At 47.5% G+C, this 22,486-nt stretch overlaps 1 protein-coding gene across 1 annotated transcript in view; it reads left to right on the top strand.

Annotated features, from left to right (window-relative positions):
* RYR3 (ryanodine receptor 3) overlaps positions 1-22,486 on the top strand; it is a 352,315-nt gene that overhangs the window by 160,353 nt on the left and 169,476 nt on the right. Inside the window, exons 28-35 of the mRNA XM_059183407.1 lie at positions 4,929-5,137; positions 6,755-6,930; positions 8,044-8,080; positions 9,510-9,670; positions 11,980-12,145; positions 18,493-18,579; positions 18,990-19,216; positions 20,865-21,660. Of these exons, the coding sequence (XP_059039390.1) occupies positions 4,929-5,137; positions 6,755-6,930; positions 8,044-8,080; positions 9,510-9,670; positions 11,980-12,145; positions 18,493-18,579; positions 18,990-19,216; positions 20,865-21,660 (1,859 nt within the window). The remainder of the gene's footprint in view (positions 1-4,928; positions 5,138-6,754; positions 6,931-8,043; positions 8,081-9,509; positions 9,671-11,979; positions 12,146-18,492; positions 18,580-18,989; positions 19,217-20,864; positions 21,661-22,486) is intronic.

Here is a 22,486-nt window from a genome sequence, read left to right as displayed (position 1 = left end):
GTTAACATATTGTGCTGTAATATTGTATTGCACTTTAATAATACAGAGACAAGATAACTGGAAGGCTCTTTCCATTCTGTGATGGCTCAGGAGTCTGCAGAAGGACAGTTGAAAGGAAGTCAGCAAGCCATTCTTTGGTAACAATAGCCTGGCGGCCTAGAATAGCCCTCTAGCTCTGGCTCTCTGCATAAGGTAGAAAGAGACAACAATTCTTGCCTTGAGCTGTTATGAAAAGCAGCTGTTGAAATAAAGCATTTTGTACACAGTAGCCCCCACAAAACAGAATCCCCTTTGGGCTTGTGTTCTGGTGGCCAGCATCTCAGCCTGGATTCAGGCCATTCCCTCAATGGGAGTGGTGCTGGTGGGAAGTTTCTAGTCCTTCCGGGGAAGGAGTAGGGACAGGCATTCCATCACAGGGCTGTTTGCCTCTGGGTTATTTATAAATGGTTGTCTCTATCCTCTTCTGTATCATAGCTGATACCCCTTATCTGCATCATTAGGATTGTCCTAATCATTGTTCCCTACTCATATCTCTGGCCTGGACCATCACAGTTCTCTGTGTTGTCATCTCATAGCTTCTGGAAGCTCAGAAGCTTTGCTGATGAAACCTTTGCTATTAGTCTTCTCTTTATTCCACTTAAAGGAAAGGGAGATACAATCCTGAATGCCCTGTTAGACCTCAGAACATGATGAGGGAGCACGGCTTTCTCCCGTGTGGCTTCTCTGCCAAGCACTCCCCCGGGAGACAAACTGCTCTGGTGTAGCTTTGGTGTCTGCAGGGACGGCCTCCCCACTGCTGCTTCTGGGGGCTCGGCAGGATTTCACAGATTCCCCCAGCTCTGCTGGTAGCACCCCCATAGGTGGCAGAGGAAACATACCTGCAGGAGCTGTCACTGCCCTCTGCAAGCAAACCACACAGGTGCCGGGGGTCCCCCGCCATTCTCGAAAACGGCTGGAGCAGAGGTACACCACCCCTGGTTTCTAGCATTGGCTACGAGGCTCGTGACAACATGCTGCCTCTAAAAGCCATCTTCCTGACGCTTACTGAGAGAAGGAAATGCATGGGGACAGCACATGCTACTGGAGTGAGACTCTCAGAAACGCCCAGGGAAAGTCCCAGGTACTCCTCTAATCACTGGTCTCCAAGATCACATTTGTTCCTTTACCGGTATGAGCTGCTCTTGTGTCTTTACAGCTTGAAATGGATTAACAAAAAATCCCTGATTTAGATCTTCTAGGGAACCACATTTGTTTCTTTTTCCCCTGAGCTCCTGAGTTAGAAAAAGATGGCCCTCCTGGCTCTCCCTCTTCCTAATCACAGGACTAGTCAAGGGGCCTTGTGAGACAAGATTGAGCAGAATCTGGAGTCCTCTGTGGGATTTAAATGCCTCTGCTCTTGCCGTCCTCTCTTGGAACAAGAACTCTCCTTGCATCTTAGTTCAAGATAATGCTATTTGCGAATTTCCTCCAGAAACCTCTTCAGAAATGTCAGCATACTGGGCCTTCTGGGTGGTGCAGTCAGTGGAGCATCTGACTCGTGGTTTGGGTCAGGTTGTGATCTCAGGATCACGGGATCAAGCCCTGCATCAGGCTCCGCGCTCAGCATGAAGTCTGCTTGGGATTCTCTCCTTTACCCTTTGCCCCTCCTGCTCATTTTCTCTCTCTCTCTCTTTCTCGCTCAGGTAAATAAATGAATCTTTAAGAATAATGTCAGCTTATTGTACCTCATAGGCTGCATATAGGGAAGGGCATTTCCCTTCCCCTTTATTTTTCTGTCCTCTTACTTTTCCAGTTTCATTTGAAGCCAGGGTTAACTGAGTTGTGTGCGAAGTGCAAATCCTTGTTTATGAGAGTCATTGCTCACTCTAATGCCGTGTGACCTTACCAAATGGATCTTTTTATCCAGATTTATTCCAGGAAGCTATATGGCCACTTGAGAAGTAGCCCTTTTCATCTAAGGGGCCTTTGTGTTTGAGGGCCTCCCACTGCTTTATCTGGAGGCAAACTGGTCAAGGACATAACACTTAGGGAAAGTGAAGAAAAACTCACAAAGCAAGTCATTGTAGGTAAGAATTAGATAGCAAGCCTCCTGACCTTAGTCCCCATTGCTTGCTCTGGCCTGCTTCTCTGACAGCCTTCTCCACATGCTGGCTCTGCCTGTTTACCAGGGGACAGACCTTGAGCAAATTCAGCTTGCTAAGCCTCAGTTTCCGGTTCTGTAACATGGGCATAACAATGAGCCAGATCTGCAGAGCACTAAGCCCAGTGCCCAACACCTAGAACGTACTTGATAAATGTTAGCGGATGTGGTTTATCATAATTGTCCCCCCAACCCTGCCCTTATCTAGCCGTTAGAAAGTTACATGAAATTTTAATGCCTTAAAGAAAGGACTTTTAGAGAGGGAAAGATCATGAGCTACAGTCTCTCAGCTAGCTGGAGGGAGCTGCTGATTCAATGTATCTGGTATCAAGTGGTGTTCCCTGGGAGAAAGTGCAGGTATCTTAGGAGGATTTATCTTTGCTCTTGGTCCTTTCTTGGTTTTTTCTTTCCTGAACCAGGCTTGGATCTAGCTTCTTTTCAGCTGTTTTACTGAGCTGTCCCATCCGTGCCCACTCAGTCCCAGGTGGTGTCAGACAGTCTTTCCTCCATGGGTCTCCCATCTGTGACTGGTGCACCTGTGCCTTCTCTCAGGCTCTGCTCCACTCTCCCCTGCAGCAAGGGCTGCTGTCCTGTAGGGATAGTACTTGACTCTGATGAGTGCAGTCCTCTGCCCGGGACGTGACTGCTATTTAAAGCTGGGGCATTCATCCCCTGGAACATTCACCCCTTCTCTTGCACACTGACTGGCAGGGGGTCTGTGAGTCAGAGGACGTGGGATCTTGTCCCATTTTGTTACTTGCCCTTCTCATGACCTTGGTCAGGTCCATTAGCTCCTCAGGTCTTCAGTTCTGTCCTAAGTGAAGTGCTGTTCGCTTTGGTGGTAGCTTAGGAATGAAGAGGAGCCCAAGTCCCTTAGAGAAAAGACATCCCACACACATTACCTGTTTTTTTTCCACGTGTGTCTTACACTGCCTGGTGGTCTGTGACTAGGAAGTTATTCATGTGACCTGAGTTGTTATTCACAAGTCAGGCTTTTGTGTCTCTTGCTCATGCATTCCACCACCCAAGTCAATAGAGAAGAAGACAGGAGAAGACCAGTATTCCTAAGATGTCCTTTCTCTGCTCACATCAGGGTGACCCTGCTTTGTGATCTTGGCTCCAAGTTACAGCTACTACGGTAGCAATTTTCTGGGTTGTGTTAACCCCTTTAGCAGAGGCTAAAATGTGGTCCTGGGAGTAGCGATGCCTTCCAGCAGAACATTCATTCCTCACTATTCTGTTTTTGTCCCTTTTTGTAGAAGTTCCTTGGGATCAGGATAATTTTCTTCCTTGACATCTTTTCCTAATGCATATCCCTCTGTCCCAATGGGAACCCAAGAAATATTGCTAAGAGGCAATGCTCATTCCACGCTAGAATCTGATTTCTAAGGGTCCCTTATTTACAAAAAATCGACATCTGCAGAAAGGAGATGGTTTCCTCTATCACGGTCCCTGGCACAAAACTGCCAGACGCATAGTGCCACTCTGGAGGTTGCATGATGGGGTGCTTATCTGAGCGGTCCATCCACCTGCCCGAGGGTTGGGCCACCCCCTACTCTCGGCCCTCAGCACCCCTGAGTGGAGGCTGCTGCATGATCATCACCCTCATTGTGCTAGCATCACATTAAAGCTCTACTACTTGAAATGACGCCAAATGGTCTCAGATAGTGTCCTAAATGAGTGGACAGTTTCCGAAAGCAACCAGCTTAGCTTGTGAGTGATTTGCTTTTAACTTCTGTGATTCATCTACATTGAAACTTTGTGCCTCAGGCCATGGCATGTCATCACTGCCTCTAGGAGGAGTGGCTTTTGTCCCTGGTTTCTACTGACAGCAGCTCTGACTGTTGAATGTAAATTCTCCTGAAGTTGGCCTTTACATTTCCGCTTAAATAAACACTCCCGTCTTAGGAGTGACACCAGTTTAGTTTGTGCAGGTTCCAGCCCCTCCTTTAGCCACTGGCCTCCGAGCCCTCCTCCCCTTCCAAGTACTCTCCCTACGCCTGCCTCCCGCACCGCCACCCCATAATTAGTGCTTTCCCGGCTCTGTCGACTTGTCAGTCCACAATTATGATTTATAAATATCCCACAGACAAGCACGGCAAGCAGTATGAAGTTCTGCTCTGGAATATTCTGTATGGCAGATTGTTAATATGATGAGAATTGGGAGTAAGCTTGAAAAGAGACCATAAGTGTAGGAGGGTAGGAGGAACTGCCCACGGCTTCTGCTGGGAAATCTCGCCTCCTGCTTGGGTGGGGCCCACAACAGCAGGCTAGGGGCCTGGCAGTTTGTAAACAGTATTTTGTAAACCAGCAGAGTGCACGTTCAGAACAGACTCAAGACGGGAAGAAACTTAGATCACCCATTTCACTGGGGAAGATGCCGAGACATTGGGCTGTTTGTACCAAGTCCTCTTTTAGGCTCCTTGTGTTGTTCTTGGCAGTGTTTTGAAATTTCCCAGGGCCTAATGTCAATTTTAATGAAACATAGATAAAGAATTTTACTTATCCTCTTACTTTTCCAGCTGATAACATATTTATACCCTAAGAATAATCTCGGTTAGATGATTATTTCTCCCCCAAATCATGTTGAACCAAAGTCAGCTCTCTTCCCCAGACACCAATGGCAGCCTTAGATTCCATGTGACCTCCTGCAGCATCTGTGTGCCAAAGGATTGTGTCCCCTCTTTCCTCCTGGACCCAGAGCTGTGAAGAAAGCCAAGGTCTGACTTGCTCAGAGCTTCCTGGAATGGTCCTGGGGGCTGAAGCAGCTCTCTTCACCCTTGTGCAGGCTTTGTGCCCATCTGCTCTCTGGGACTGTCTCAGATCGGCCGCATGAATCTCGGGATGGATGCCAGCACCTTCAAGTTTTATACCATGTGTGGCCTCCAAGAGGGCTTTGAGCCTTTTGCTGTCAACATGAACCGGGACGTTGCGATGTGGTTCAGCAAGCGCCTCCCGACGTTTGTCAACGTGCCAAAGGATCATCCCCATATAGAGGTAATGTTACACGTCGTGGATGGCCTAGGCAGGGCAGGTGGGCCGAGGCGCTAAGCTCCTGCTAATGCTCCTGTCAACAGGCAGCTGTATACCAAAGTCCATGCCCGGGCTGCCTCCCAGCCACCGCCTTACTGGCCCTCCGAGTTGTTACTGTGGGCACGTTTACTGTGGCAGCTCAGGGGCATCTTGCAGACGGCACCCATCATGCCGAGACATCCTTGCAGATCGGTCCCTGGGCCTTTGCGCCACTGTATTTCCTCCAGATGTTTCTGTTCTGCCGTGGCCATACGAGTACAGTGTCCAAAGACCTTACGTGTTGTTTTCCTGAAAAATTTCAGTACCTGTACTCAAGATGGTATGTCCCAGACCTAATTCTTTGCTCATTACACGATGTCTTTTAGGTCCTATATATTTCTGCAGGACCATGTCCAACATTTTAAGCTGACATGTAGCAGTTGATTATGATACCCTCATCTTGTAGGAGGGAGCTAGAGGAAATTGTAAGGAGCCTGGTATGGGTGCTGGTTCTACATCTGCTTACCACTATTTTCCAGTGCCCACCATGATTTTGTTCATGGAGGGTGGGGGGGTGCTGCTAATGGAAAGTCAGGCAGATCCGCTCCCTTAAAGCATGAGACCCAGTGGCTTGCTTCCACATGACCATAAGCTCCCTTAACTCACCTTCCAGTGCAAACCCAACAAACACCAGCTCTTACTCCTCTCCTTTTTCCCACAGTCTTAAGTAGTAGAGACTTCTATGTATGATTCTTACCTAGTCAGCACTTGAGAAAGCTGGCTCATAAACTTTTGAGGTCAGGAACCCCTTTGACAAACTGATGGAATCTGGAGACCCTGTTAGAAAAATATAAACATCACAAAAAAATAGGTAAGGACACCCAGAGACCTCAGGATAAGAACTGTTCTCTAGAACGTAGGGAGATACTTAGACCATGAGAAAATTAGTATAAGTCTTACTTCACTTCCTCTCCCCCTCCCCACCATACACACAGACCTTTTAAAAAACCCAGCTTTGCTCTTTCCTCCTCCAGCCCCAGCCCTTGCAATGCTGTGCCCGGCATTGGGAATTTCCCCAGTATTTAGAGGTCTCTCAACCCTCAGGCTGTGACTGGGGTGGGGCTGGGAAATGTGCCAGGTGGGAGATTACCTCTCTGAGGTTACCGTAATGTCTTTCCTAGAGCTTTGGGCTTTCTGTGGTCTTTTCCCCTTAAATAGTCTTTTGCCCGCTGACAATGGAAGTCTGTGGAAACACTTTCTCCTTTAGCCACTCGCTCCCTGATTTGAAAGGTCATTGTCGGCAGATGACAGATGGTGTCATCCAAATACCACCCCTTCTGTTACACCTGTTGTCCACCCTTGATCTTGCAGAAAACCCAGTGGGCAGGTTCTGAAATCCCTCATTTCTTCGGCCAGAGGCAGATCTGTTATTTTCTGTGGAGCAGGATCCAAGTAATAGTGAGAGGAACAGTTTGGCTATCATTGGTGACAACTTTTAGAGTTCACAGAAAGCCATGACACATGGAATAGCAATGAGGGAAGGAGGGACAAGGTCAAGGCAGGCGCCCAGATGTATCAAGTAAGGACCCATGATGTTTCCAGGTTGTGAGGATCGATGGCACCATGGACAGTCCTCCATGCCTCAAGGTGACCCACAAGACATTTGGCACACAGAATAGCAATGCCAGCATGATCTACTGCCGCCTGAGCATGCCTGTTGAGTGCCACTCCTCCTTCAGCCACAGCCCCTGCCTGGACAGTGAAGCTTTCCAGAAAAGGTGAGGGCAAGCCCTGCCCCCATCCCCCGCACCACTCTCATAGGTGCTCCTCCTGTGTTCTGTAAAGTTGGCTTTCCCTCTCTGTTTCTTGCTTTGCCGGAGCACAAGTGGGTCAGGTTCTCTCTGCTTTCGGTCAGGTAAAGAAACAGGAACGTATGTTGAGTGCATGTGTGTGTACACAGGCATGGGGTGGGTGTTGGTGCAATTCATAGTTAGCAGACAGGTCAAGCCAAACAGGGTCACGTTTAGTGGAAAACTTTCTGCTCTTCTTGAGCCCTCTGGGTCCTCAGGCTCCTTGCAGCCTATAAATCCTATGTTTCTGGAGGAAAAGGAATATAAGTGCATAAGAGGGTACAATTGTCGTTGCTTTTATGTGAAATCAAAGCCTCTAGAGGCAAATACTGCCTTCTTTGTGTAACTGTGGCCAGTGTCCAACCCAGACTTCTTCCTTTCCTGATAAGGAATATGTTCCTTGCTGTCTTTCTTTAATGTCTATTTCTTTTTTTTTTTAAGATTTTATTTATTTATATGACAGAGAGAGACAGGGAGAGAGGGAACACAAGCAGAGAAAGTGAGAGAGGGAGAAGCAGGCTTCCCACTGAGCAGGGATCCCGATGTAGGGCTCGATCCTTGGACCCTAGGATCATGACCTGAGCCAAAGGCAGATGCTTAACGACCACGCTACCCAGGCCCCTTTTCCTTTAATGTCTATTTCTAATCATTGATGTATTTCTGCCCCTCTGGAGCTGTCTTGTCCAGGTTTCCTCTAGATTTTCCCTTTGTACATGGTTTTAAGCAAGTGCAGCTGCTTGAAAGAACAGGACGGGGTATTCCGAGGTATCCCTGCCCACATGATTTCAATCTTTCCTCCCTCCCCCTAGCTCTGACTTACCAGCTGGGCTGAGAGACAGGAGTGGGAAGTCAGAACTTTGGCTTGTGGTAACAGATTACAAATGCCCAAGACCAGTTGGGATCGCTCATGTATAGGAAATCATTTTCTAAACTTGCCTTCGTCATTAAAAGTAGATCAACTGCCTGTCAGAGTTGTGGAATTCTCTATACAGCTGAATAACTAAAACATGGATTATCTTCCCCCCCCCACCCCTGCCCCAGGAAACAGATGCAAGAAATACTCTCTCATACCACAACAGTAAGTAAAAGTGCTCAATTACGGTTTTAATTATTTGATTCTTTGTTGTGCCTGGTAATATGCCCCTTACAGCAAAGATCTGTCTAGAGATCTTGTTTAATTGCCAATTACTGTGTCTTTTAATATCCATCTTGATGCTTCCAGAACACATCTCCGACATTTCTCAAATGGGGAAAAGGAAGACAGTCATTCAGTACAAAGCAGAAGTTCCACCTGGAGCTCCTAATTGGGCACCATTGTGTACTTGTGCCCATTGGGCAACAGGGACCTGCTCTGCCTTTCTGATTGAAATGAACAGGGAGTGGGGGGGGGCTCTTTCATAGAGTCCTTTTGTTTGTTCTTTTATGTAAACTTCTATGAATCAACTCTCCCATCTCTCTGAGCAGTGCCAGGAATAATGTTGAAAGCAATCAAGTGAGAAGCAGGCGCAGGGAAGAGTCCAGATGATGGAAACTGATTTTTGTCCCCTTTCTCTCGCTAGACAATAGGTAGAAAGCAACACTTGCTAAGTTCTTTCTTTCTCTCATTCTTCTTTAATACCCCCCCCCACAAAAAGGCTTTGGAAGAAATGCATGTCACCCCTTCTATAAAGTTATCCTGTAATCCCAAGGTGGTGGGTTAACCATGATCAGGAATAACATTGTTGCTACGAGATGGACAATATGATGCCCTCTGAAACACAGGACAAATGACCTGCCCAAGATCATACAAATAATAGCTGCCAGTGGCAAGATTCAAGCCCCAGTTTGGTTGACTCTTATCTCCTAATCAACAAAATACAACAGAATACACATAAAAGTAACTTCATTGAGAATAGATGTGCTCGATTTCATAAAGAAAACGGTGAAGTGGTCCCTTAGGTAAAGTGCTTTAGCTATTACCATGGCATAGTGGGACACTGCACAGATCATAACAATGCCCGCCAAGAACTCCTGTAGTTCTCAACACAGCCTGTCCCCAAGCCACAGACAATGTGGGCTTTTTCTTTTGCAGCGTCTTTTTCATGACTTTCAAAAAACAACAACACAAACACTTTGTACTTCCCTATAGAAGTGGAAAGTATAGCAGGAGTCCCCCTGTTCTGGACAAGGGCAGTCTGTGCCTAGGAGAGGGTGAGGGTTCTGTCCTGACCATGCTGAACGGCAGCTCCCCGGATTTCATCAGTAGTATCTCTGGGCGCAAACGGTAATAGATTAAGTGCTCAATTGTCTCAGTGTTAATGTACCATAGAAAAGGGAAGAATAAGGAAGCTGGATTCTCTAGTCAGCCCATCCTAAATCTGGGGTGCAGCACCATTCGTCTCTAGAGCTTTGTGTACTTGTTGAGAAAAGAGAGCCAAGTGAGCTTCTCTACTGTTTCTGTCAATTTTGCTCCCCCCACCCCCGCAGCTGGGGACCATTCACTTCCTTCTGTGGTCTTTCCCCAGCAGTGCTACTATGCAATCCGCATCTTTGCTGGACAGGACCCCTCCTGCGTCTGGGTCGGATGGGTGACACCAGACTATCACTTATATAGTGAAAAGTTCGACCTGAATAAAAACTGCACAGTTACTGTCACTCTAGGGGATGAAAGAGGCCGGGTCCATGAAAGGTAAGGGGGTCTCCCAGTGGGTGGGGTCAGCCACCAGGCTCCTCACTTCCCCCCACCCCCCAGCTGTCTTATTTCTCCTTCCGCCCAATACCCCAAAAGAAGGAAACATCCCCATGTCTATGAAAAAGGAAAAGTGAGGCACAGGTTTAAAAATCCTTCACCAAACAGGGAGTACTGTGGCGTAAATGTTATTAGTGAAAATCTAGGCTTATTTCATCACGTGTGTAAAACATGACCCAGGGGCGGGAGAGGCTAACGGACAATTGGGACACTGCGCTCCCCCTCAAACACATCTCTCTGAGTTCTGGGTAAGCCCCAGTTTTGACAACGTCAAAATGAGACAGAGAAATATCCCTGGGTGCCTGAAAGAAGTTAATTCAGAAGAAATGAAAAGATGAACCATATCACATAGCCACTCATCGACTCCAGACTCCTCATCCTAAGGATATAAGGTGTCTAACGGCATAAAGAAACATAAAAGAGAGACAGCAGACTTATGAATAATAACCACTGATACAAATTAGGGATCTTGTGGGAAAGCATATTTTAGGTATACCCATGGCTTCCCACTGGTCCACTGAGTTGGGAAGAGCGGGGAGGGGATTGCCACCAGAGAAAGAATCTCTGGCCAGCCGTGCCCCAAAGACACCCAGGAGACCAGACTTTGTGTCCATCCAAGTGGGACTTAAGAGAGTGTTTCCCAAACAGACATGTTTTCTAGTGTAATAAGTTGTCTCCCAAGCTGGTCTTTATCCCTACAAATTCAGGAACGTTTTGCAGCCGATATCCTTTCAGTGTTCCTGGCTTATCAAAGACTGGTGGCCAGAGAGGTCCCCAAGCATTGCTCTGTCATGGGGGACCACTGTGGGCAGGTGGTGAAGAGCAGACTCTAGAAGCAAACTGCTTGGGTTTTAAACTGGGTTCCAGAACTTACAAAAGGTGGGACTTTGGACCACTTAACCTTACTGGGCCTCAGTTTACTCATCTATAAAATGAGGATGATAGATCTAGTCTCCTAAAGTGATATTAGGATTAAATGAGATAATGCATAGAAAAACGCCTGAAATAGTGCCTTGACCCAGGCACTGAATAAGCATTACTCTTATTACCACCCCTGAAAGTCTTATTGCAAGACCCAGAATAGATGTTATAAACAACATGCCGTGTCTTGTTGGTTAGAAAGGAAGCAGGCAAAGCAGTCAAAAGACTTTGCTCTTTAGCCAGAAGAACCAAAGGTTGCTGTGTCTATCCCAACTGGGTTTATTGCTCGAGTTTGCTGGCTCCGCCACACCAGTCAGATTACTTGATTTATCGGAGCATTTATTGGATCACATTTATTTTGAAAACCGACAGGTTAGCATCTGGAACAAGACCCAGGAGGTAGGAGGTACTCAGCAATTCTTAGTTCTTTGTCTCGTATAATAAGAAATAAATACAGGATCGATTTTCAGATATTTGGAGGCATTTCAAATTTGTATCTTTAAAACATGACTAAAGCATGGCACTTTCCATTCCCACACACAACTTCGGTTTTAGGAATTGAATTTGACAGTAGGCATCCATGGACTTAGTACTCTCATCACTGAAAGGCAGGAATAGTATGGCTACAGTTTATACCTTTATGGCAATCTAGCAGTGGCTGTCACTCTTTGGTTTTTAAATATGAATACCTATAATGGAGTTTACGCTGTGGGGAGAGGGAGACAGCCAGCTGAGAAATGCACCCTGGCTGTTACTAGTTACTAGTTACTGAAGAGTGCAGGAAGCAGAAATCCCAGGGGAGGGCCAGGTTGTGTGGGTCAAGGAGGTAGTTGGGCCTTGGAGACCACTTGTGACCTACTTTGCAAGTGTGCCCGAGCCTGCCATCCTCAGGATGTCGGCCTGAGTTTTCAAGGATGTTACAGCCTTTTTCCCTGATGCAGATTTTTGCTCCTGCCTTTTATGCCGAATCCCTGTGTAAAACAGCCTATGGTGGCTGCCCTCTCTCTACCTCCATCTCCTGTCTCTGAGGTGGGAATACAACCATACCCACGATCTCTTTCCAAAAGGGGAACTGACACAGAGCCAGGAAACAGGTACCTGAACAGTATGTTCTTTGGATGAAAGTATCTTGCTAGATTGCCACATCCCTGAATTGAGTGGTCATGTCTGAGAAAATTGGGTTGAAGCTGGATGAATTTATTTAAGAAAAAAATTGTTGGGGGCTGACTGGAAAACTTTATCGGAAGGTTTCCGGGGCATTTCCTTGGGCCTTGACTGTATACCATCCCAGTCCGGATTCTGTGCCTCTTCCTCTCTTTGGCTTCTAGTGTGAAACGCAGCAACTGCTACATGGTCTGGGGCGGGGATATTGTGGCCACTTCCCAAAGATCAAGTCGAAGCAACGTGGACCTGGAGATTGGCTGCCTCGTGGATCTGGCGATGGGCATGTTGTCTTTTTCTGCCAATGGGAGAGAACTCGGCACCTGCTACCAGGTAAGGGTGGCTCTGGGTTCGAGCCAGCAGTGTCCCCAGCCTGTGTGTTTACGGCTGTGCTCCTCATTTTCCAGGTTCAACATTCCCACCACAGCCTGGGCGGGTTGATGAGCCCACGTGGTTCGTAAGCCATCGAGGAAAAGAAACAAGAACCAAAATGACTTCATTTTTACAAAGAGAAAATGGGGAAATGTGTCATTATTTATTGGTTGATCAGATAAGAAGTCTTCTCTTTTTATGATGGTCTCTGAAAAGTGATTGATTTATTCTGCGAACATTTCTTAGGCAGCTTTCATGTTACCTGTACCATACAGGATGCAAAATCTAAAATGTGAGCAGAGATACCCCTTGCTTTAAGAAACTTCTGTGCTCAAAATAGAGACTCATAAAAAAATTACTAATGTGCCAGGGTGTATTCCTTTGGCCAAAAGGTGATGCTCATTCCTTATGAATTCCTTACAGGATCTTTTAAAAATGCATTTATATAAATGATATGTTTCTCTGTTTCATTGACTGTGAGCTCTGATAGAACTGCTTGGGAAAACCATCAGTTGCACAAATGTAGGTTCACTCATCATTAACCACAAAAAGGTTTACTCTTTGAGGCAGGATTTTCAGGCTTCATGGCCAGGTAAACTTGGGAAATGCCACATATTATATCCTCTTTCTGATGCTGGCAATGAACATTAGCACAAGAGAACTTTAAAAAATACTTTAGAAAGAAACCAAACATTTCTCTTAATACTTAACCAAGAATAGTGGGTTTTTTTTAACTTTAACAATAGTAGTTTTCTGTAAGTCTTGAGTTCTACAAAGCACATCTGGAAAAGGCTAAATTAAAGAATTAAATTTCTATGTTAAACTTTCTTGACACTCCCACGGTAGAACGGAGATACATGGAGAGTGTCATCTGAGTTGAGAGAGGAAAGAGCTCAGCTCCATCGAGAGTGGTGAGGGAAATGTTCGTTACAGAGAAGCCTTGATATTGAAGCAAAAAAGGAATTCTTCCATGAGAGCAAGGGGAAGTATACTAAGGTTGAAAGAATGGCACAGGAGGTATCTTCATGGAAATAAAGAAGCCTAGGGTATATTTGAGGAACAATGGCCAGCCTAGTAGGGGGCCTCTCTGGTTAGTGGTGAGAAATTCATCTGGAAAGATAAGGAGGTATTGATGGGAATTGAGGAGTGCTTGCAGGTTTCTGACCAGAACAGTAACTCCAGCAGATAAAAGGCATCCCACTACTGTGTAAATGGATAAAACCCCAAGTTCTACAGTTAGCCCCATGTCCAGCCTCCAGCCGAAAAGCCTCTTGGCAGCCCTTTGTCTGGCCTGTGGTTGGAGAGATGGCATCTAGAGGGGAGAGGTAAAGTAGCCGCCCCAAATTTGAATTGTTTGGTGACCAAAAACAGACGGACCAAACCCTTCCTGGTGTCCGGGGACAGCGTGCCGGCATGGGGGCAGATGCCGCCTCTCCAGCCCCTCCCCATCCCCCCAGGAAAGAGTGGCACCATCCACACCCCTCAGCAGGCTGGTCCAGCCACAGGGGCCCAACTGGCCGCACCCAGCAGGAGACCTTTGCGGAAACCAGGCTTCACGGCCGAAAGTAAACTATTGGTCTTTAGTACTTTCTCATGATTCCGCCCCCGAGCCCCTGAGAAAATGCTTATATACATTACTGCCGTCCTTCAGAATACATTAGCTTTTTCCCATTAACTTTTGAAATGAGTTTGACTAAAGGGTCCTCCCCGAGCTGCAGAGAGCTCTGAAGCATCTAATAACTCGGAAGGCCAGCCAGGCTTCAGAGGGCCCTCCCTTACTAAAGCCAGGGCCTTGGCAGCTGCAGAGACTTGCTTGCCTCCAGGAAGAGCCCGTGCTGTTGAGGAAATGTCACAACAGGGAGCAGGACACTGGGGCTGTTTGCATCCGGCTTTCAGGGCAGCTCCTGGGTGACAGGGGCTGGTCCACTGTAGTCTCTGAGCAGCACGCTGGCACTGACAGACCCGAGATGCCTCCCCCCACTGCGTGCATGTAAATCCTGCTGTCTCTGCTCAGGGGCACCATTGAAGGGGATTGGAGGGTGCCAGGGCTCAGCATGGGAACCCCCAGGAGGAGGCTCACACCCAGCCAGTCCCCCTTGCCATTCCAGGCGAGACCCTCCCCTGTCCACCTGCGCAGCTGGTCCCCCGGCCGTGGGGTGATTGCTATTCTGCAGCTGTGGCCATTTTCATTTTTCAATTATCTCAAGAGGAGCAGGGCAGCAATATTTATATGCTGGCTTTCTATTCAGGAAGACCAGTAACCAAAATAATGAGTGGAGGATTCTCTCAGATGGCATTGCTAGAACAGCCATGCAATTTGAAAGCTCTTTCTGTCGCACTTAATGTAATCATGGGAGAAATGAGAAATAAAATGTGTGTTGAAGAGCTCTTCCTCAGTTCTTGGCCACCCTGGCCATGGTGCTCTGAGGACAGAGCCCGCTATAAGGCTCCGATTGACGAGAGGGGTTAGCTTTCAATTCAGGCCAGTTTCTGTGCCCTGACCTTCACACGTGATCAGAAATAGAATGTCTATTATTGCCAAGACCAAAGAGATCAGCCAGTGAGAAAAAGGTCCCTTAAATACAAAAGGGAAAAACCCCATGGCCCTTTCCGGCAGACTCCGATCTAGGCCCCTGCTCACATGACAACGGAAGTTCTCCTTCCAGAGGCCAGCACTCTGGTTAGTAGCCGTCCCCCTGCTCACATGACAATGGAAGTTCTCCACCCAGAGGCCAGCACTCTGGTCAGTAGCCGTCCCTGTACATGAACTGGAACCTGGCACCCAGGACGCGCATGCAAAGTATTTGTTGCCAGACTAGCCAGCCTGGCTGGGAGGCACACCATTTCCGTGTCTTACTTGCTGCTTAACAATTTACCACAAAAATTTGCAGCTTAAAACCAATACATTTGTTATTTCACAGCCCTGGAAGTTTGGGTTCTTCACTCGGGTTCTCACCAGGCCAAAATCAAGACATCCACGGGGCCAAACTGCCTCTCTCTGGAGGCTCTGGGAGGAATGTATTTCAAGCCCATTCGGGTTGTTGTCAGGATCCAGTGTAGTTGCAGGCTGTGGTTTGAAGTCTGTTTTTCCTTGCCTGCCTTTTTTTCTTGCCTTATCTCTCTGCTCCCAGAGGTGCCCACATGCCTTCTCAAGTGGCCCCTTCGATCTTCAAAGCCGAGGAGAGCAGGTGCTCTTCTCATTCTTTAATCAATCTGACTTCACCTTCTGCCCCAACAAGAGAGAACACCTGCTTTGTAAGGGTTCCTGTGATTAGATTAGGCCCACAAGGATAATCTCTCCATTTTAAGGTCAACTGGTTAGGAGCCTTACTTCTGTCTACAGAATTCCTTTTGCCACATACCATAGACAATCCCAGGAATAACCCCGGAGGTCAAGAAGGCCACCGAGGATTCTGTTTTTACACCCCAGCTGCCATTTTTATCCTCCTCTACACCTATGGTAAGCCCACACTTGTGTGTTCTTCTTTTTTAAGTGGTTGAAGATAAAATTCCATTGTTCATCATGGTGGGAAAATACTGGGCATGGTAGAAATAAACTCACCCCCAGGCATCTAATGCTTTCAAAGCCCCTCCGCTTTGCCAGGGACTTTGCGGAAGGCCCTAGCATTTGGCTGAGTGGTTTATGAAGTTTGTAGGGACCAGTCCTGAGGGAACTGAAAACACACTACCCTCTTTAGCCTGTAGGTCCCAGTACTAGTGTGACTTCATTCAGCATAGAAGACCTTTGGGCTTTAATGCATTTTTTTGTCCCCATGAGATCAGATTTGTGGACTTCTTGCTGGTCCATATGAAATATCCCAGCCACCAGAGCTCTGCTTCCTGAAGCTTACAGTGACTTGAGCATTGCTAATTTTTCTGAACGTCACGTATCAGATTTCTGAGAAATTGGAGCCAACGTAGGATGTATTGAATCAAAATTTCCTATTGCTGTCTCTCCCTGCTGCAAACTCAAGGTCTGGCACAAAGGGGATAGATAATAGGTACTAAATAACTATTCATTAAATGTCCTTTACAAAGCTTATTTCAGACATTGCCAAGCAGTTCTAAAAGCCCCATCACCACATTTTGGTTTCATGGGCATTTATGCCTTCATATGGTCCATGGATACCTGAAGCATTAGGCATAAACTGAGTGTTTATACTTAGCACACGAGCCCCTGCGTATCAGGAGAGTTCACTGTGTGCTGAGCACAAGTCTGCTTTAACCAGTCTGACAACCTCTTTCATCATGAGCGAGTTATAGCACTAGACCATGTAGTCTTGTAAGTCACTTACAGCCATGAAAATGTGTGTTTTTATAAACCTTAGGTCTAAAGGCATTGAAGAAATGCATTTTTAAAAGGAAGCCTGTAACCAAATACTCTGACCAAAAGAAACCTCTTTATTCATTTTCTATTACTACGTAAGGAATGACCAAGGTAGTGACTTAAAACAGCACACCCTGATGATCTACAGTTTCCATGGGTCTGGAGTGAGACACAGCCCAGCTGGGACCTTGACTCCATTTCATAAGGCTATAAGCAAGATGTCAGCCAGGCTGCATTCTTTTCCAAAGCTCAAGGTCCTTTTCTGAGCTCATGTAGTTGTTAGCAGAATTTAGTTGCTTGTGTTTGTCGGTTTCAGCCTCCATTTTTTGATGGCTGCAGCCAGGGGCATCCTCAATCCCATGATACCCCCTGAAATTTCCCCTCACGTGGCCTTTCACAGGCTCTGTTACAACAGGGTATCTTCCTTCTCCAAAGCTAGGTGGAGAACCCTCTCTGTAGTCTGCTGACATACAGTCTTTTATACTGTAGCCAAACCAAGGGAGTAACAATTTCTATACCTTTGCTATATCCTATTTGCTAGAAACAAGACACAGGTTCTAGGGGAGGGGACTGTACAAGAGAGTGGCTCCCTGGGGACCACCTTAAGGTATGTCCATGCTATCCACCATCCCCTAATTGCAAGAGACTTTCAAGAATTTCTTAATGTCTGAATTGACTTGAAGGCAAAGGACTTGGGTTGGTAGAATTAAAATCCCTTAGCTTCTTCCATGGTCTTCCGAGTCTGAGCCCCTACATCCCAGTGGGCAAGTGATAAATGGAGTGCCCGCTATCATAAATAAATCCACATCCTTCATGTAAGTGACAGCTACAAGACAGTCCGTGAATCCCACACTATTTAATGTAGGAGCTAGAATCAAGAGTGGGAAGGAGGGTGGAGAGAAGTCCAGAGGATCCAAGTAAAATGAAGAGGTTTTAAGAAAAGGAGGCAGGCTTGGGCACATGGGTGGCTCAGTTGGTTAAGCCACTGCCTTTGGCTCAGGTCATAATCCCAGAGTCCCGGGATCTAATCCCACATCAGTCTTCCAGCTCCTCGGGGAGTCTGCTTCTCCCTCTGACCTTCTCCTCTCTCACTATCTCTCTTTCTCTCAAATAAATAAATAAAATCTTAAAAAAGAAAAGAAAAGAAAAGTAGACAGGCTCTGGAAGCAGAGCTGCCTTATGTTATTCCAGGGAAACACCTGCCTGTAAACCAGCAGTTCTCAACCAGGGGTGATTTTCCCTCTACGGGACATCTGGCAATCTTCAGAGACTTTGTTTTAGCTGTCTTGATGGTGGGGGTGGAAAGTACTACTGACATCTTCTGGGTGTAGGCCAGGGATGGCGCAGAATATCCTGCAATGCCCAGGACACCCCTTACACAGGGAGTTATGCAGCCAAAAATGTCAACAGTGCTGAGGTTGAGAAGCCTGGTCATAAGACATCCCTTGGGCTTGCTTGATCAATGTCTGTTTGCCTTCCGAAATAACACCAAAGTCCTTGCACGACCCTCCATGATCACTTTCTGCGGGTAGGAGTGGTGAATAATGGCACGCAGGAAATGCCTGGCACTCAGGGTTTCCTGCGTGCCAGGTGTCTCCATGCTCTGTGAAGAGCCAGGACATCACATGGTTCCCTGACCACTAACAGCCATTGCCTTTGGGGGCACATTGGTAGCTCCCTACATGTGACCTTCCCCCTCAAGCCCTGGAGAAAGCTGTTGGCTGCAGTTAACAGAGAAAAAGAAAGAATATGAGATCATGCAGTTCCAAGTGAGAGAGTGACTAAGGTGGGGTGCAGTGACAGTCACTACTGGTACGCACCGGGTCTCAGAATTTCTGAGCAGCGGAGAAGGACCTACTGGCCAGCTGTCCTCTTTCAGCTGAGGTTAGAAAGGGGGTGTTGATTAAAACCCTCAGTGACTTAGCCACCTGGGGTTTTTTAAATTCTGAGAGCAAACCTCTCATTCTGTTTTGGTTTCCAGGTGGAGCCCAATACCAAAGTGTTTCCAGCGGTTTTCCTACAGCCCACGAGCACTTCCTTGTTTCAGTTTGAACTTGGGAAGCTGAAGGTATTATCTTCCCCCTTATCCAATGGCTATGATAACATAAGGCAGTATTGACCATTAGGGGAAAAAATCCTAGGCTTCATGAAACAGGGGAATGCCTTCTCATACACCACCTCCCAACCTACCCCACTGACCAGGCCCTTGTACTTGCCTATGAAATTCTTGCCTTGAAATTCTTCCCATTTTCCTTTCTCATACTTCTACTGGGTGCCCAAAGAATTAACTGATGCTAAAATAGCCTATTGGGCAAGGCCTGAATTGGACTGGTAAACCATTAGAGGTCTTGGAGTTCATCTCTCTGTAGATTTTACTAACCATACTGGGGATCATGGGCCAGTTTGCATTATCCAGGAACTGAGCACCTCTGTAGTGCACAGGCGTTTCCCCCTCAACGCCTTTCTGCCTTGCCCCAGAACGCGATGCCCCTGTCGGCGGCCATCTTTAAGAGCGAAGAGAAGAACCCAGTTCCACAGTGTCCGCCTCGGCTGGATGTCCAGACCATCCAGCCCGTGCTCTGGAGCCGCATGCCCAGCAGCTTCCTGAAGGTGGAGACGGAGCGCGTGAGCGAGCGCCACGGCTGGGCGGTGCAGTGCCTGGAGCCCCTGCAGATGATGGCGCTCCACATCCCCGAGGAGAACAGGTAGCAGAGGAGCCCCAAAGGAGGCGATAGGCCTGGCAGGCAGCGAGGGAAGGGAAGGAGCACCGTCCTCAGGGGCCACAGGCGCTGCTCAGTTCATGGACTTCCCAGAAGCTTCAGTTTCTCTCTCCCTCCCTCACTTGGATTCTTCACTTAAAAGCAACAGGATATTCTCTACGATATGCCTGCTTCAGGTCTTCACCATGGCTCCAAGGGCCTGCAGTCAGGAACATTTCCATTCCTTTAATTAAAAACTCCAATGTGACCCTGAGATCTATGTTATTACCAACAAGAATGGGGGAAATGAGGCATGCCTCGCTTACTTAGAGAGCCAGGAATGGGATCCTGGGATCCTCCTGCTAAGGGGTACTCTTGATTATAGTCTACGTTACACCCCAACACTCTCACTTTCTGGCCTTGTAGCCTTGGGTAAATTACTCACAGAACTTACCTCCGGTTCCTCATGATACCGTAAAAATGAATGACCACCCAAAGGACTGCTGGGAGAAACAAATGAAATTGTGTAGCATTGCTGTATGTAATAAGAATTAAATGAACTTCATTGTTAACATTATCATCCCTTGATCTGTTGGATGAAAAACAAAGTAATGGGAAGTGGAAGGATTTGACACCTGCACACATCTCATTTAAGTATTCTACTGGGTCATGAACTGGCGAGACAGACTAGTGGAGGGCAGAAGTGGGAAAAGACAGGGGTGTGGCCAAGTAAGCCAATTGCAAGGGATCCTCAGACCCATGACGAGGAGAAAGACAAAACAGAAAACCTGAGCAGGGAGCAGAGATTATGGTCTCCACGATGAGGGAGCAACCCAACGACTTCTAAACAGCCTTCTAAGGTCAGGAAGGAGAAAGTGTATTGAAGCCACCTAAACTCAGGTGGGAGACTGTTTTCTGTCTGAACGAGAGTGCAGGTATGTTTGTTTCCAGGGTAGGGAAAGCCCTGTGGATGAGGGTAGATTGGGGACGAGACAGATGGGGTAGGAGACAGATGGGCAGAGGGCTTCAGCTCCATCTTCTGAGGAGCTCTTCTGTCAGAAAACAGAAGTCCCCCTTATACCTACACATAAGAAGACTGGGGATGCCTGGGTGGCTCAGTGTGTGAAAGCCTCTGTTTTTGGCTCAGGTCATGATCCCAGGGTCCTGGAATCGAGCCCTGCATCAGGCTATCTGCTCAGCAGGGAGCCTGCTTCCTCCTCTCTCTCTCTCTCTCTGCCTCCCTCTCTGCCTACTTGTGATCTCTGTCTGTCAAATAAATAAATAAAACCTTAAAAAAAAAAAAAAAAAAAAGAGGACCAGGGCACCTCTATTACATACCTGAATGTTTCTGAGTCTTTCAGTGGGGAGATTTTCCTTAAGAGGACTTTCCTATTTGGAAAACCAGGTCTTTAAGTCTTTCAGACTTTTGATATCCTTGTAGTTAGAGAAGGAGGACTATCAAGAACTGGGATATGGACCAGAACTGAGAAATGATAACCTGCAGGGGAAAGTGGGGTAGATACTCCTCCATCCTGGTATCCCCACTGGCCCTGTTGAGTCGGCCTTGATCCCTGGGGATTCAAAGAGAAGCACTCCCCTGAAACCCTGCATATTCTTCTCCCCGATGAGTGGTTGACTGCTTGTCCCTATGCAGGTGTGTGGACATCCTGGAGCTGTGTGAGCAGGAGGACCTGATGCAGTTCCATTACCACACGCTCCGACTCTACAGCGCCGTGTGCGCCCTGGGAAACAGCAGGGTGGCCTACGCCCTGTGCGGCCATGTGGACCTCTCCCAGCTCTTCTACGCCATTGATAACAAGTACCTCCCTGGCCTCCTTCGCTCCGGGTTCTACGACCTCCTCATCAGCATCCACCTGGCCAACGCTAAGGAGAGGAAGCTAATGATGAAGAACGAGTACATCATTCCCATCACCAGTGCCACCAGGAAAATCCGCCTGTACCCAGACGAATCCAAGAGGCACGGGCTGCCAGGGGTGGGCCTGAGAACGTGCCTTAAGCCCAGGTTCAGGTTCTCCACCCCTTGCTTTGTTGTGACTGGCGAGGAGCACCAGAAGCAGAGCCCTGAGATCCCCTTGGAGATTCTCAAGACGAAGGCGCTGAGCATGCTGACGGAGGCGGTGCAGCACAGCGGGGCTCACATCCGCGACCCTGTGGGTGGGTCTGTGGAGTTCCAGTTCGTGCCTGTGCTGAAACTCATCGGGACCCTGCTGGTCATGGGGGTGTTCGATGACGATGACATCCGGCAGATCCTCCTCCTGATTGATCCCTCTGTGTTCGGGGAGCACAGTGTGGAGACGGAGGACGGAGCAGAGAAGGAGGAAGTGACTCAGGTGGAGGAGAAGGCAGTGGAGGCCGGGGAGAAGGCTGGCAAGGAGGCTCCCGTCAAAGGCTTGCTGCAGACCCGACTGCCTGAATCTGTCAAGCTGCAGGTAACTCAGGGCAGCCAAGTTCCCACCCTTGAAAAGAGCTGGGGAGGGTGACAGTGCAATTGGGAGGTCAGGCTGGGACTCGGGGCATCGGCCTAAATCTGGGGTATAGCACAGATGCCAAAAGAAAGCGTTCTCTGGCCATACTTATTTCTGATTTTAGTATATGTGCTGCCGAAGCGAGCACTCATGCTTATTTCTATTTTTTAATTTTTATTCATTTATTTATTTATTTACTCATGCTTATTTCTAAAGTGAAATGTCCTCCCTAGGTCAAAAGAAAAATATTAACCCTTACCCATAAGATAAGATAAGATAAGATAAAGATAAAGATAAGATAAGATGCTTTATTTTTAAGATTTATTTATTTATTTATTTGGGAGGGAGAGTGCAAGGGAGCATAGGGGATGGAGAGCAGAGGGAGAGAGAGAGAGAAACCCAAGCAGACTCCACACTAAGCATGGGGACTGATGTGGGGCTCCATCCCAGAACCCTGAGATCAGGACTTGAGTCAAAATCAAGACTCAGACACCCAACCAACTGTGCCACCCAGGCGTCCCAAGGCAAGTGCTTTAGAATTGTTTTTATGGAACTAGTGATGGATTGGCCCTGATCTTACCTCTCACCTTTAGGACTAAATGGCTCCTTGGTGAGATCTGTCTGAAGAGGAGGCGGAGCCTTTGGCTATGGAACAGGCCAGAGGAACTGGCTCATAGGGTGGCCACACTCCCCACCTCTCATGTGTTGCCATGTTCTGATCACTAAGCCTGTGGCGACCCATTGCACTGGCATTCAGGTCAACTGCCCTCTGAGCTAAGGAGAAGAATCA

Source organism: Mustela lutreola, chromosome 7 (assembly GCF_030435805.1).
Source record: "Mustela lutreola isolate mMusLut2 chromosome 7, mMusLut2.pri, whole genome shotgun sequence".
Classification (NCBI taxonomy): Eukaryota; Metazoa; Chordata; class Mammalia; order Carnivora; family Mustelidae; genus Mustela; species Mustela lutreola.
The sequence above is the reverse complement of the archived record's forward strand: the minus strand, read 5'-3'. Positions and strand labels throughout refer to the sequence as shown.